At 44.5% G+C, this 15,965-nt stretch overlaps 1 protein-coding gene across 1 annotated transcript in view; it reads right to left on the reverse strand.

Annotated features, from left to right (window-relative positions):
* Positions 1-15,965, reverse strand: part of LOC147701192 (uncharacterized) — a 339,006-nt gene that overhangs the window by 48,944 nt on the left and 274,097 nt on the right. Inside the window, exon 19 of the mRNA XM_086929317.1 lies at positions 106-192. Coding sequence (XP_086785443.1) covers positions 106-192 — 87 coding nt within the window. The remainder of the gene's footprint in view (positions 1-105; positions 193-15,965) is intronic.

Below are 15,965 nucleotides of genomic sequence, written 5' to 3' on the forward strand. Positions count from 1 at the left end.
GTGTTGCTGTTTGTTGGCAACATGTCACATATAGTAATTGTAAAAACCAGCACAGAACTAGACGTCTCTAGAGCATGGACAAAACAAGCTAAACTGTCCCCATACCTCTGATAAGGAATCCAGTGTATGGAAGTACTGCAAAATCCACAGGGCAAAGATCCCTTCCACGAATGGGAAAAGAATCTCGACAATCTGAAAGTCAGAAGAAAATATTTAAAATTAGTAAGACTAAAAATGAGGGTAACAAATACCACTTTCCTTGCAACTCATAAAAAATGACAACAATAATAATAATAATTGAATAACATCATCGACAGCAAGAACAAAACCAAAAAGAACAGTAATAAAATGAATGGTAATAATTACCAAGGTATTCCCAGTGATGTACATAACATATGATTATTGCTCCACTCAGTGGCACTCATTCTACCAGCCTGACCCAGATGCTATTGCTAACCAGTAACCCAGAGGTTGTACAGCCTTGTTTATGTGATAATATCCAAATCTGTACTGAATCTCAGTACTTTGCTGTCGCTCAAGGCACCACATCTGTGCTACTCTTAGCTCTTCTCTCATGGTGCACTGTGGTGCACCTCCTGCTGGTGCACAGTAAGCCTTGCACTAAACTCTAGTTCCTGCTGGTTGAGAAGAATTCTCCAGGGATGGAGTGATCCTGGCATCTGATGCAGCAGTTATTAAAAGAATAGTCGGGAGGGAGATGGTATTAACACCAAGGCCCCCTCCTAGTGAGTCTCAGCCCAGGAGTTGAGGCTAAGGCCTTTTTGGTACCGTTCAGGCCGAGGGTCAGAAATTGCGTCCTTTTTTCCATTCACCAGCTCCAACCTTAACCCATCCACAAACATATTAACACACTCACAGCAATTGCACTTGACTCATACTACAAACAAACCCTAACCACTTTTAATTGTGTCGAAAATCACTACAAAGTCGCAACCCACACATATACACCCTTCTTCCTCACTTGCCACACAATGGTACATTCACTCTCACACAATACACCACTGTGGCTTATACCACTAACAAATCCACACATCACCAATACAACACCAAGCCACATTATACATAATCCATCAAGACACACTCCCTGTTCATACAAAGCACCAGCTGTACCCTCTACTTGCTCCTAACAGAACAATTTCTGTCACTACCAAACCCATACTCATTTTATCCATCAAAACCACACTTTTCTTTTTACCAAAAAACACAACAAATCAATCCTTGCACTCCACTCCAGCACACATTACTTCTTCCAGCTATCAAATCTAACACAAACACTCATGTCATATACTCTTTTCCCAAACACACAACCACCCCACTCACCAACGATACTTTACATACAAATTCTTCTTAGAAAACCCCATATCATCATCTACTCTCACTACTCCACAAAAACAACACATAAAATGCAAAACAGAATAACACACACACACACTATTGCATAACGCTTTACACCACAAACTAGTAACACACACTAACTCCAACCCTCCTGATTATACAAATATTACACATAGTAAACTCTCTTTACTGCCATCCTTTCTCTCTTCCCTCACACTTAACACAAATACACCAACACAACAATTCTCATTTAAATGCCTCTCATCCATTGCACAATTCAGAGCCTCACAACATTATCCACTTGAGGCACCACCACCCCTAACTCGTACACCTTCTACAGTCGCAAAGAAAATAAACAGCATGCCACTCTCTTTGCATCTCTCTTTGCATCTCGAAGTCTATTGCACAAGGCTAATCTACAAAAACAACAGAGCTCACCAACTCACTCTCAAACACCACCTCCATCTCCTATACACACAGACCCAAAATGCCTTTTAAGCTTGCAGGATGAGGAATATGATATAGAAAAGCAACACAATTGTGATCCTCATACAGCTAATACCAGCACCAATGACACACCTGCTACAATGCAACCCACCTGGCTCAAAACAAAGAACAATCAAGACAAACTTCACGTACAGAAACTTAACAGATGATACATGTTAGCTATCAAAAAGGCTAAAAAAAGATATTATTCAGGTAGATTTCAAAATGCTAAATGTGCAAATAAAGAATTTTACAAAATTCTCACAGAATTTCGTTAACCTAAATGCATAGAAAGAACTCATTTCATTACTTAAGAATTCATGGACAAATTAACAACTCATTATACAACCAAAGCAGGCATGTTAGACTCCAATTCAAAACAAAGGAAAACCGTCACCACCAACCCATTTCCCAAAATACTTTTGTAGGGTGGGCTAACCCAGCCTCTCCATTCCTTCAAACATATCACAAACTGAATTACAGATCTAGTCAAAGCAAACAGGCCTGCCTGAAGCCCGTTTGACTCATGTCTACCACAAGTATTCAAGAACATTCTTCTAACTACCTCTGCTGTCTCACGAGTAATAAGAGTCATTAATATTTCCTTAATTACAGGAATCTTTCAAGAAGACCTAAATTAGGCATACATACACCCATTATTAAAGAAAAGTAACCTGGACCCGCTTGACCCTGACAACTACCGACTTATTGCAAGTGGACATTTGCAAGGCAAACTGATAGAAAGAGCAGCATTCACCCATATGTCACAATTCATTGAAGATAACTCCATCCTATCCGACTTCCAAACAGGATTCTGTCCAGGAAGAGGCACAGAATCTGCCCTACTCCCCATCTGGGATCACCCTAAAAACACAGTCGACTACAAAAGGGTTGCTGCACTATTTTTCTTGGATCTCTCAGCTGCCTTCGTAGCAGCTGACCATGAGACTCTAATCCAAACTTTTAGACCTGGCACCATTGGCGTGGGTCTCCCTTCCATTTTTGCTGTTGCCTCATGTATTTTTGCTGGGGTTATATGCTTTGGGCACTGCACCATTGCTATCCAGTGCCACAGTGCAAGTGCTCCCTATTGTAAATTATTGTACTAATCAGTGGTTCCATGTTTGGCTATTTGGTTTACTTGTCAGACCCCAGTCTAGTGCACTGAATGTGTGCCCAGGGCGTGTAAATCCAAATGCTGCTGGTGGGCCTGCAGCACTGGTTGTGCCGCCCACAGAAGCAGCCTTGTAAAATGTGTCTAAGGTCTGCCATTGCAGAGCCTGCATGCAGTCTGGTACTGTCATGCTGACTGGGCAAGTGCACCCACTTGCCAGTCCCTAAACCTTCCCTTTTCTTCATATCAGTCACCCCTATGGGAGGCCCAAGGGAAGGGTGCATTTTAAGTATAAGCTAGGACAAGCCCTGGTGTGTGTGGCATGTCCTAATAGTGAATTACAGCCATTTTAGATTTTCACTATTGCAAGGCTACAAAGTGTTCCAGGACTGTACCTGCCTTCCACAATGCTGGCTCCACATCTTGCGGGGCCTGCCCTGCACTGTGAAAGGAAAGGAGAAGCCTGGTAAACAGAGTGCTTCAGAACTGGTTTGGTCTACGAAAAGGCCCCTCTCCCCTCAGAGAACAAAGAATTTTGGGGTATAAATATTGGGACCCTGATTCCATGAAGTTAGATCACTTTGGACTTCAAGAAGAAACCTTTACTGAGGAGAGGAACCTGAAGAAACTGAGGAGAGACTATTCCCAAGCTGAAGTGATGCTTGGGGGATTGGCCTGCAGTGGTTGCCTTGCTGCCAAAGGAAGGAAAAAGGAACTTTGCATACTTTGCTCTCAACTTGTGAAGGATCTCCAAGGGCTTGCCTCATGCTATAGTCTCAGGGACAACAGACTTCAACCCACAGCTCCCCAGAGATCTTTGGAAGTGCCTGCTGCTGTTTTGGGCCTTCTGAGGGACTGCATGTCGCAAGGAGATGGAAGCGCGACTCAACGAGAAGAAGCATGTCGCCGTCACTGTGCCTGCCGTCGCAACTCCGAAGGAGGGTGTCGTCGGTTGAACTGTCGCACTGCACCGCATCGGAGAGAAGCGTGGCGCAACAAAGAGGAAGCGTGTCGCTGTCGCTGCTGCTGCCGTCGCAACTCCAAAGGAGGGTGTCGCCGCTGTAGCTGTTGCACTGCACCGTATCAGTAGAAGAATCTGGCAACGAGGTCGGAGCGTGTCGCCATTGCTGTGCCTGCCGTCGCAACTCCAAAGGAGGGTGTCGCAGCTAGAACCGTCGCACTGCACCGCATCGACCAAGAGCACCTCGCATCCCCGAAAAGCGCGCCACTGTCAGAGCTGCTGCAGTCGCATCTTGGATGTCACCGCTGTAGTTGTCGCATCGAGCCGAAGCTTCACGCATAGTGGGAGAAGAGCGTCGCCGCTGGAGCTGCTGTTGTCGCATCGTAAGGGTGTCGCCGCTGCAATCCACGCAATGGACTGAAAACGTCTCGCATCCCCGAGAAGCAGGCCGCATCTGTAAGATCTTCACGCCTTTATTTCTTTATATCTGAATTTTGCCGCATCTCCCATCACTGCGACATTACTTTTCGTGGAAGCGTAACGCAGCCTAAGGTACATTGACGCAGAATGTCACATCTAGGGAACTGAACTGAACCAAGCTCAAATCTACCATCTTAAAGTAATCATATTCTGTATTTTGGTTGTTTATGGTCTTGTGGTAACTCTATACAAAGTCTACTTATTTTTAATATAAAACCTGTGTGGTGTCCATTTGTAGTGTTGTCACTGGTTACTGTATGTGGTCACAACTGATTAACTGACAACACCTCTGAGATAAGGCCTTGCTGCTCGTGCCAAGCTACCAAGGTGGTGAGCAGCGGTATTTTAGGAGTGTAATCCCCTTATCCTGACTAGAGGAGATGGTCACTATTTGTCACACGCACCTACCAGTGCCAACTAGCGACCCCCAAATCTAACATTGGTGGTCAGCAGAAGGGATTCTGAATTTGCATTTGTGACTCATGTACAGTGACTGGTGAACACTACTTAGTGAGTGCAGACCATAACAATACCACATACTTTTTGGTAGATTCCTTTTTGCATTTGTGTTCTATTTTTGAAAGATGCGTGATTCAGTTGTAGTGGAGAGAGCAGAATCCATAGCTTCTATTGATCTTAAATGGGAAGAAGAGAATTGGAAAGCTACAAAGTAAAGCATCTGAAGTACTTCTGCTAAAAATTCAAGTTTGTCACTGTTGGGTGCACCAAGAAAGAAGAATTCTTCAAGGCGCTGAGGGCCTGGGTAGAAGCAAGGAAAATACCCGAAATTGAGGAAGGGGATGACTTGGCAATTGTGCAACAGGAAGGGCCAGTGGGCCTAGGAGGAAGGAGAGTTCCTTCCCCTGAAGGTAGCAATGCTTCTAACAAAAGTCTGTCTCCAGAGGAGTTGGAGGACAGAGAGAGATCAAGAAGACATGACATGGAGATGACCACGCTCAAGGTGAATAGGCAGCTGGAATTAGAAAATAGAAGATTAGATATTGAGGAAAAGAAAATGCAGTTTGAGCATGAAAAGGTTTTGAGGGAGTTGGAGTTTAAAACCAAAAGTTTATCCGAGTGGATGCACAACTACGGGGCTTTGAATGGGATGCTGGCCCATCGGACAGAATCGCACTGTATGCGGATGACGTCCTGTTCTTCCTTACAGATGTGAATAGGTCGGGGCCTCGAGTCCTGGAGATCATGAGAGTATTTGGCGAAGTGTCGGTATTGTACCTGAACCCGCTTAAATCTACTCTGTGGGTGCTGGGGGATTCTGTAGGGCTTGGCTCATGAGCATCGCCACTGCAGGTAGCAACCGGGGTTCTCAAGAATTTGGGTGTGTTTTTTAACGGTTTCACCCGCTATTTCTTGGGAGCGCAACATAGTGCCGGTCTGGGACCGGGTTTGGACAGATATGAAATCTTGGTCTCGCATGCCCCTCAATATTTACGGCAGGTCGGCTATTTTTAAGATGGTTGCTCTTCCACGCCTGCTGTACCAGTTGCAGAACCACCCGTATTCGATCTCGCCGCAATGGTTTCGGCAAGTAAATTCGGCTCTGGGTCAGTTCCTGTGGGCAGGGGGGCTGTGAGAGTGGCCTTGGGCACCTGCTTTTTGTCCACATACTGCGGAGGGCTGGCAACATCGGATATTCTGTCTTATTACCAGGCATCCCACCTCCGCATTCTGAATGAATGGTGGTATGGGGATAGGGGGCACCAGGCGTATGCCCTTGAGAGATACCTCATGGAACCTGATATGCTACACACTATCTTATACTCAACACGGCTGAGGAAAGGGCTGCCCAGGGTTACCCAGGTGGTCTTCCAGATTTGGAGGAAGGTGTTGCGTCGCATGGGATGGTGGGGTAGACTGACGGAGGAGACTCCGCTCTGGCAAAATGGTCGACTGCCGGCACTGGCGTCACTGGGGGGGTTTCGGGGTTGGGATTCTATAGGAATCTCCACATTAGGGCACGTTCTGAAAGGCACATCACTTAAATCCTTTCAGGAACTCAGCGAGGAGTTTCACATGCCCCAAACGCAGTTCTTTAGGTACTTGCAATTCCATCATGCCATTACACCTACCCTGGAGGGACTGGACTCCTTGCCCGAGTTTAGCCCAATAGAGGCTAAAGTGTTCATGGGAGACCTGGAGGAAAAGAAAATATCCCGCATCTACCAAACACTGGTCACACATTGCTCCTTCTCACTGCAGAAGCTGCGGGATTCTTGGGAAAGGGATGTGGGGGAGCTAGAGGAAGAAGATTGGCGAGAAGCCCTTGAGGCCCCAAGAGGAGCCAATTATCCTGCGCTTTATCCAATCTGCGCTTTATCCAATTCAAGTACCTACATAGGGCTTACTACACCAGGGAGAGATTGTGGCGGGCTGGACTGATTGAATCCCCTGAATGCTTGCGATGTGGTCATGAGGTGGGCACTTTCCTACATACGGTGTGGAGCTGTGGTAATTTAGCCAGATTTTGGACCGGGGTGTGGGATTGCTTATCCGAAGTGCTGGGCTGGGATCTTCCTCGTACTCCCAAACTAGGGCTTCTTCACGTCTTCGAAGGAGTAGGTGGCAATTTATATAAGAGACTTCTGCTCCAGTTGGGTCTTACGGTTGCGAAGCAAGATTTGGCTCAGGCCTGGAAAGACCCCAGGCTCCTAAGGTTGTGGTGTGGTAAAAGGGCCTTGATTTTTGTATGGGGTTGGAGCGGCCAGTTTTTGAAGCCAGGGGCTGCCCTAGGAAACATTACAAAATATGGAAACGATGGGGGGACTACAGAGGTATATGGCTGGAATCGCCAGCGCTGTCAAGAGACACAGAGGGGCTGATGTGATGCGGTCACGGGGGCGACATAGTACACATTGCTTTATGTATGTAACCTTCTTCTTTTCTCTACAGGACCGAAATGACATTGTACCGGGGGGACAGGGGGGGATCCGGGTTGGGGGGGGTGTTGGCGGAAGGGGTGGGGTAGGTGGGCGGGGAGTCAGGGGTTATGTTCTAAGATGCTGTATAGATCGGTGCTTATGATAAGAAATGCTTGTTTGCAGTCCCTCTGGGGTACGGAGTGCTGCGTCTTTTGTGCGATCTGTCAATAAAAAGAGTTGTTAAAAAAAAAGTTTAGAAGTTACTCCCTCTGGTGGCAGCTTAGGGTCAGTACATACAGAAAGTAGAGTGTATATTTCCAAGGATGTGGTGAAGGAGTTTTACAAAAATGATGATATTGGTCAGTGGTTCAGAGCCGATGAGGTAGCCATGTCTTCCCACCCGGTCCCTGAGAGAGACTGGGGAGCGGGGTTATGGGAAGGTTCCTTAGTGAGGGGCGGGACACAGTGTTGGACTTGCCTTCTGAAGTCCTCAATTCATACAGCCACATGAAAGATGCATTGATGTCTAGGTATGGTTTGACACCTGAGCTCTATAGGCAGAGGTTCAGGAAATGCAAAAAGTTAGAAAACAGTCCTTGGGTTAAATATGTCTCTTTCTTTTGCAGAGCATTGGATGGTTGGGTAAAGGGCAGCAAGGTTATTGATTTTCAAGGTCTCTTTGATTTGATTGCATGGGAGCACTTGTCTGATAATTGTTTTCCAGAGCTGCAGCAGCATCTGATAGATAGCAAGCTAACCCTAGGAAGCTTGCTGAGGAGCTGGACTTCTGGGTGAGCACCCGGGTCCACAAGGGTCATGTGGGAGGCTCGGCCAATGGTGGGCAGGGTCCCTAGCAGAAGAGTGGTAGGGACAAGGGTAAACGGAAGGAGTTCTGCAAAGGTTCCCAAAGTAGTCCCCAAGGGAACCCCATGAAAGGTTCCCAGCCTCCCCCTGAGAGAAAGCAAGGGGTCCGACAGGTAGTCCGGTTCCCTAGGGGCCCCTGAAGTGTTACAAGTGTGGCGACCTGGGTCATAAGGCGAATGATACCAGGTGCCGCCCGTTTGGTAAACCAGCACCCACTGGCGCTCTGCCCCGGCAGATGGCTAGTGTAGCCTTGGGGAGGAGATTGATGTCCAAGGTGGGTGGGGTCCTGCACAGATGACCGTAGTCTCTTTCGGAAACTGTGAGATGATGTCAGAAGCTCAGCTGCCCAGGAACACTAAGAAATACTGTATGTGGTCACAACTGCTTAACTTACAACGCCTCTGAGATAAGGCCTTGCTGCTCGTGCCAAGCTACCAAGGGTGTGAGCAGGGGTTGTTTTAGGAGTGTAATCCTTTTATCCTGACTAGAGGAGAGGGTCCCTATTTGTCACACGTACCTACCTGTGCCAACTAGAGACCCCTAAATCTAACACAAAGACTCTACGAAGCCAGCATAGAGGGGACTGCCTTCGACTGGATCACATCCTACCTTAAAAACAGATCAAAGGGCATCCATTCTCCACCTTTCTCACTTAAACTGTAACACGCAAAGCAGTGGTCCCTCAAGGCTCTATTATCACCCCTATGCTTTTCAAAATCTACATAAAGCAATTACTGACAATCATCAATGAATTGCAGCTCACATGCTATAACTATGTAGATGGCACAAATGCTCCCTAAATTTGAAAGCCCTAAAGACATTGAAAACTCACAAATCTTTAGTTGCCCCATAGCCATTGATTAACGGGTGACATGGAGCCATCTCAAATTGAATGATCCCAAAACGGAAATACTCAGATGGCAATTGGAAAAATAAAGACCCACTTTGCCCCTGACATGATGGTCTGGGACTACCTCCCAAAATATCTAAGAAAGTAAGAAACCTTGGAAGTACTATGGACTCAAAGTTATTGATGAATACCCAAGTGGACAAATTACCACAATTAAGCTTCATTACTATGGAAATTCTACGACACATCTTCCCTCAGCTGTATTTTTCACACAAGGTCCAAGCCACTATCTCTTTTGTACTGTCTAAACTTGATTACAACAATGGTCTCAACCACAGAGCATCTTTATCAACTATTAATTGACTACAACAGATTCAGAACTCTGCAGTCAGACTAATCCCACATGTAAAGCCGCAAGCCCACATCTCCCCAGCTTTGAAGGCCCTACATTGATTACCGGGTGCCAGAAGATCCACCTTCAAGCTGTTTTGTATTACCCACAAAGCAATGCATGAAACAGAACTCTTTTCATCAGGAATAAATTCACTAAATATATTCAACAAAGGAACCTCCGATCTAGATTGGCACCTCGCCTCAAAATCCCACCATACATAATAAATACCTTAGGTGTCACATCTTTCTCTGTTCAAGCAGCCAAACTAAGGAATTCATTACCCCAAACATAAGATCCAATGATAACTATCTTATCTTCAGAAGACTACTCAAGAGTTGACTCTGTAACACATAACCACCATACTCAAACACAAATGTGCTGCATATCCTTGTGTACATAAACATTTAATTTGATTATATGTATGTATCTAGACATGTGTACTAGAAATAAATATTTATAATATGTACTTATGTATATATTTATTACTTTCCCCCCTACTGATAAAAAAGAAAACTTTGACTCTCTCCAATGCACTACCCTATATTTCACCCTATACCTCTCTCAATATATCCTCTATCTCCACTCTCTGACGCATGCCAAACCTCATTCTGTTACTATGATTTCCAAAATAACCCTTTCTAGACTCTTCTGTCCCGTATCCCTCCTTGGATCACCACAAACCTCATTTTAACACTATGATCTCCCAACAACCCTTCTAAATTCTTCCCTCACCTCCTATCCCTCCTGTGACTCATCCCAAAACTCACCTTACTACTATCATCTCCCTAATACACTTATAGAGATTCACCCTATTCCATCTCTCCTTATACTCATCCCAAACCTCATCTTACTACTATATCCCAATAAACACCTTTCAGACTCTTCCCTATTCTATCCCTCATTATCCTTTTCACTTCAGCTAACAGACTCACATGTCCCCCGCTCAAATTAACTCAATTTTCACTATACTAATCCACCACTTTTTGGGTTCTAGAATAGCTTGCAACTCGTGATAAGAACTTCAACGCCTTGCCAGGGGTAGTAAGCGCCACCTAAATACAATTACAATACAATACAATACCCACAGGCATGACACATATAAATAAGTGTTCCGCCATCAGTCCTCTTTCTAGATAGATGCACAAGCCCAGAGCCTCAGTCAGCCATAGTTCCCACCCAACCCAGAAGCACGTGGAATGTGCCGGCAGATCACTTGTTGATCCAGAAGTGAGTTCCTCATTGTTTGCGAGGAGTCTAATAAGCAGAACACAGATGCTCCAGAATTCTATACAAAACGGCACATAACATGGGCATGTGCAAAGGTAATTTAAATGTGCAGTAGGGTCAAAATGGGCAGAAAAGGAGTTTGCTGCCTGCGTGCTTTTTTTAGGATATTGATATTCATATCATGATTCATAAATTATCATTTTTCTCCAGAGTAGTACAAGGATAGTTTTTTAAACGTTCAGCAGCCGACACATGTTTCACCCTTTGTGTCACACCACTTTTCAATTTTACAAGGGATTATACCCAGGACTTGCTGCCTTAAGACTACAAAATAAACCTGTCTTTCTTGATTCAGTTGATGCAAAACATTTTGTCAGATACTGCACTGCATGATAAACTCTGCCTGCTCAGATTGTAAAAGCCTTGAGAAAGATCTAATCCCACTGACCGTCAAAGGGCAATACACATGTTGGCTGATGAACGTTTAATAATCTATCCTTGTAACTCTCTGGAGAACAATGATATTTTATGAATCATGATATGAATATGGAGATTAAAAGCAGAAAATAAATATTAATTGGAATTTCGAAATTTCTTGGCCAAAAGACCTTTAACATTAACTAAGGAGGAGCACACACTCATCTGTTTCTCAATCAGGACAGTCTATACCTGCTTTTTGATAATCAAATCCTTGAGGAAACTGTTTCCTTTCATTCCTCTATCTGCATGAAAACAGTTAGCCCTGACACTTGTCATGTCCAGGTTGGATTACTGTAATGCTCTCTACCTGGACATTAATACAACTGTTCTTGCTAAACTGCAGCTTGTTCAGAATGCAGCAGCCAGATTAATGCTTGATATCCCGAAATTCCATTCAGTTTCTGAGGGCATTCAGAAACTTCACTGACTACCTGTGAACACATTAATTACTGTTAAGGATCTTTGTATAGTTCACAAAGCCCTGGACAATATAGGTCCAGGAGAACTCAGGAATTTGTTTCAAAGCTACATTCCTTCTAGACCGCTATGCAAAAATCTTCTAGTTTTTCCTATGTACAGAAAATCGAGATGGGGAGGTAGAGCCTTTTCAATGGCCACATCCATGCTGTGGAACTTGCTTCCTCATTCGATCTCCAGTCTTCAATCTCAGGCCTCATTCCGCAAGGCCTTGAAGACCTGGCTTTTCGTCAGCGAGCTCTTCCTTGCATTTTCCTCCCTTGCTAATACTAACTGCTATTAGTACCTTGATGCCATTTGGCATTTGCTGCGCTTAAAAAGTCTTACAAATGCATAAATAAATAGATACATTAAATAAAATACTGCACCTTCTAGTGTTTGTGGAGTCCATGGAGGGTAATCTGTCACTTTGAGGACAAACAACACTACCACAAAGCCTTGGGTTAGCTGCAAAGTGGCAATCAGTGTAAAGAGATGGACCCCAGAGCACACTTTGAGTTGAGATTAATCTTATTTCCCTGTCAGACGTCCACATCTAGGGAGTAGAGACCTCGATAGGGGAATCCCCAAATTGGGCGTCTCCCTCATCCTAGAATCTTCATCTGTCCTGTTAGTGTTCCAGGTAATTTGCAACAGGATTGGTACTCTGGTGCAGTGCTTGTTTATGAATAGTTGAACTGCAGTGCTTACCAGGTTCTTGCAAAGGGAGCTTGAAAGATGGATGTTCTGACGTGTCCAATTGTCTAAAAGGACTGCTGTTTGCATTTCCCCAATTTAACCGCTTCAGCGCGGCGCGAATTTTCACGCTGTGCTGAAGGCTTGAAAAATGTGCGTGATCGTGATGGAACGGTTCCGTCATCAGCACAGCCCAACCGACAATGATGACGGAACTGTTCCTTCATGAGCGTCGAAAGGGTTAAACCATTGTTGGCTTGCTTGCAGAGGGTTGTTGTGGTAGTTCTCTATAGGCCTTGAAAATGCTGATTCACTGCTTTTTGGCAGATGGCAGTGGCCCCAGGGTGGATTTTGAGTGTGGGTCTGTTCTATCTCAGGTGTTTTCCTTTCGCAACCTTGTTGTTCCAGAGAATTAATCTGTTGGCTGTTGAACTCCTAGGTCTAGAATAGCTAGGTTTTTCTTTAGATGTTACCTGTGTGGTTTAGGCTTGTTGTAGGTCTTCCACTTAGATGTACAATCATCAATAGCTTTTCTTCCAGAAATGGTACACCAAATGGGGAATTGTTCCACTGGAATTTGATCTGGTTATGGTGCTAATTATTTAGCAGGAGAACCCTGCATGGGCTTTGCAGCTTACCACAATGAGGGTCCAGTGAACATCCATCAAGGCCTATCAAAAGCCATTGAGGGGAGGAGGTTGTACAGTCTTGTCTCCTGGTTGGACTGCTGTACAGTTCAGGGGTCTCCACTATGGGACTTTTTTGGTCTTGTCAATACTCCAGTATGCTTAATTTGAACCTTCGCTAGAGGTAATTCTGATGTTCTTCCTTCTTAAGAATGTTTTCCTGGTGGCAGACGGCGCAACCAAGAGACTTCCTGAGTTGAGTTTTCTAGTGGATGAGGCTGCTTGTATCTATCTTTTATGGATTGGATAATTGTTTGGTTGGGTCCTAGTTTTGTTAGTAAGGTGCCAACTATGCTTGACCAAGACTATGGGATTGTGCTGCTGGTATGTTACCTTAACCTTGATTTCCCCTTTCATTCCTTTGATGTGTACAGGGCAGTATCGATTTATTCTAAACCTACGGCTCCTTTTCACTGCTGTGACAGTCTATTTCTGACTTTTGGAGCCTCCGATCAGAGGCTGTTGCTTTCTTTTGGAACTCTGATTTTCTCAATGTGTCTTTCATCCAAGCCCTTTCAGATAGGGCTATGCGAGATTTGGTCCATGCCCAGCTTCGTGTGCAGAGGTTTCATTTGTCTACCTTCAAGACATTTGCAAGGTAGCTACTTGTACATCACCCACTAACTTTGTGTCCCATTATCAGCTGGTTATAGGTTATTATCACCTTGTATTATTTGATGCTGCCATCTTGTTCTTTGATTTAGTTGTGGTTGCTGTTTGAACTGCCAATATTAAGATGAACTTGGATGCTATATTCTATTTGGTGCATATGCCACTTTTGTGCTGTGGTATGAACCATGCTTGCTTGCTTGGTGATGTCCTCAAATGTAAGGATGGGGATAAGGAATGGCTTGCGGAGGTAACGTAGTAAGTTCCATCTTCAGCCCACTGTAGTTCTCCCTTATTTTAACCAAACTGCTTGTTTTAGGCCACATATGATTTGCACATGACACGTAGCACATTTATTTTTGTGTCAAGCTATTGCTTTAGAAATAGGTTGCACAGGTTATTATTGTTTAGCTCATCTTCTTCGGTTTCGTCTGAACATTTCGTGCAAGGTTGAACAGTACAATGCTCTGCTTTTCGTGTTCAGTAAAGCACCATCTCAGAACATTCAAACATAACATGGACACAGCTGCTTTTTTCAAGAAAAGCACTTCTTATCATATATATATATATATATATATATATGGAGGAGTGCTCTTTGAAAAACATAGAGAAGGATTTGTGTAGAAGGCAAGGTCTTGTACCTGGCGCACCATGCTTACGTAAGCTGAGTGTACACCTACAATGATGCAGACCACCAAACTACAATACCAGGTATGGGGTTCAGCGCTAATCCCAGAAATCAATGATATGGGTCTATGCTCATTCCCTGAGAGTAGACTTAGATAGACGTATCAGTCACCATGATAGGACTTTTCATTGTATATAGTTTGCTCATAATGTTGATTACTTTCCTTAGTTGTAGATGTTTTCTAATCACAGCATACCTGCTTCATAATAGACAACAGTAGTTTCAATAAACATTGTAAACTTTCCTAGTGTCTTTATTCTGTTTATTATGGACATGCATGAGTGAGATAACGAAAGCTGATGATCTGTTACCATGGTTCCCTTGGGTACTGGAGCCTGCGGAACTTACCCCAGACTGGGGAGACCTAGCGATTTGGCTGATGCCCAGTGGACCTACCATATAGCTAAAGAGGAGATGGGTTGTGAACTCCCCCTCCCTGCCGTCACCTACCCAGCTGGACCTAGGGAAGATTTTCCCCTCGTCTCTACGTCCTATCTTCCTCCTACCCCTTTACCCTATCCCCTTACTCTTCCTGCTCCATTCACCTTCTCCCTTATGTTCTTTAAATGCTTTTCTTGATACTTATGTAACTTTTAACTGATGTAATTTGCAACTTTATTGTCCCTCATGTAAAGCGTTCTGATTCCATCGGGTCTACCCAGCGCTATAAAATAACTCATTCATTAAATTTGTTCCCATTTATTACTCCTTCTCCCTTTGTCTACCTACCAAGCTCCTAGCTCCTAACTACTCTCCCCTGAATCTCTCACCTTGCCTTCTAGTCAGCCTAACCCCCTATCCTTTGTGTCCTTTGACTAAGCACTCCTTCTCCCTTTGTTGTGGAAAGATCCAATATATATTCTCTGGAGTCTCAACGTACCTGCTGAGTGAGTTCACTGCGCCAAGGGAGCCACTGAAAAGCTGAGGTATGGTATGGCACCCCTTGCCAAAGCACTCCCTCTCCCCTTTTTGTGAAAGGATCCAGTATGTAGGCCTTGGAGTCTCAGAGACCCCTCTGAGAGAGTCCACTAAGTAAAGGGAGCCTCCCGCAACAGAGATAGGGAAGTGATACCAACTCCCCTGGGATCACAGCTTACTGGACTTTGGACGTTGATTTGTCTCCTCTACCGGTTTGTGTCCCTGTTGCCCTTCCCCTCCTCTTTCCATGTGATGTCCTTTACCCTCCCCTCCTTTTTCCCGCCTTCATTACCTGTCTGCTTTGCCAGCTCCTTCCACCCTCCCCTGAATCTTTCCCCTTGCCTGCCTTTCCCTTTACGTATTTGTGCTTATTGTTTATCTTGACCTTACAAATAACTATGTTGCCATGCTCTAATAACTGTGTAACCTTTGTAACGATGTAACCTGTAACTATGATCTGATGCTCATATAAAGCGCTCTGATACTTCCGGGTCTAGCCAGCGCAATATAAAACCTTTAAAATAAATAAATAAATAAAATAAATAAATAGGTTGCCACATTACCTGTTACTCTGGAAGGTTAAGAGTTTCACGTAAGGCACAATGAGCTAGTCGGATTTGGTTCCATACGAACTAACGTGGTACAGAGATCTTGGGGCATATTATCAAGGGGTTTATCTCTGCTTTTTTGGCATTAAAAGCCAAGAAAGCGGAGATAAAATTATCTCCCTATTACCTAGCTGTCGCTAACACCAGTTAGCGACAGCTGGTAGGAGATAGCGACCATCTTGGGCCCCGCTTTGCATGTCAGTGATATTTATC

Source organism: Lissotriton vulgaris, chromosome 7 (genome assembly GCF_964263255.1).
Source record: "Lissotriton vulgaris chromosome 7, aLisVul1.2, whole genome shotgun sequence".
NCBI classification, from domain to species: Eukaryota; Metazoa; Chordata; class Amphibia; order Caudata; family Salamandridae; genus Lissotriton; species Lissotriton vulgaris.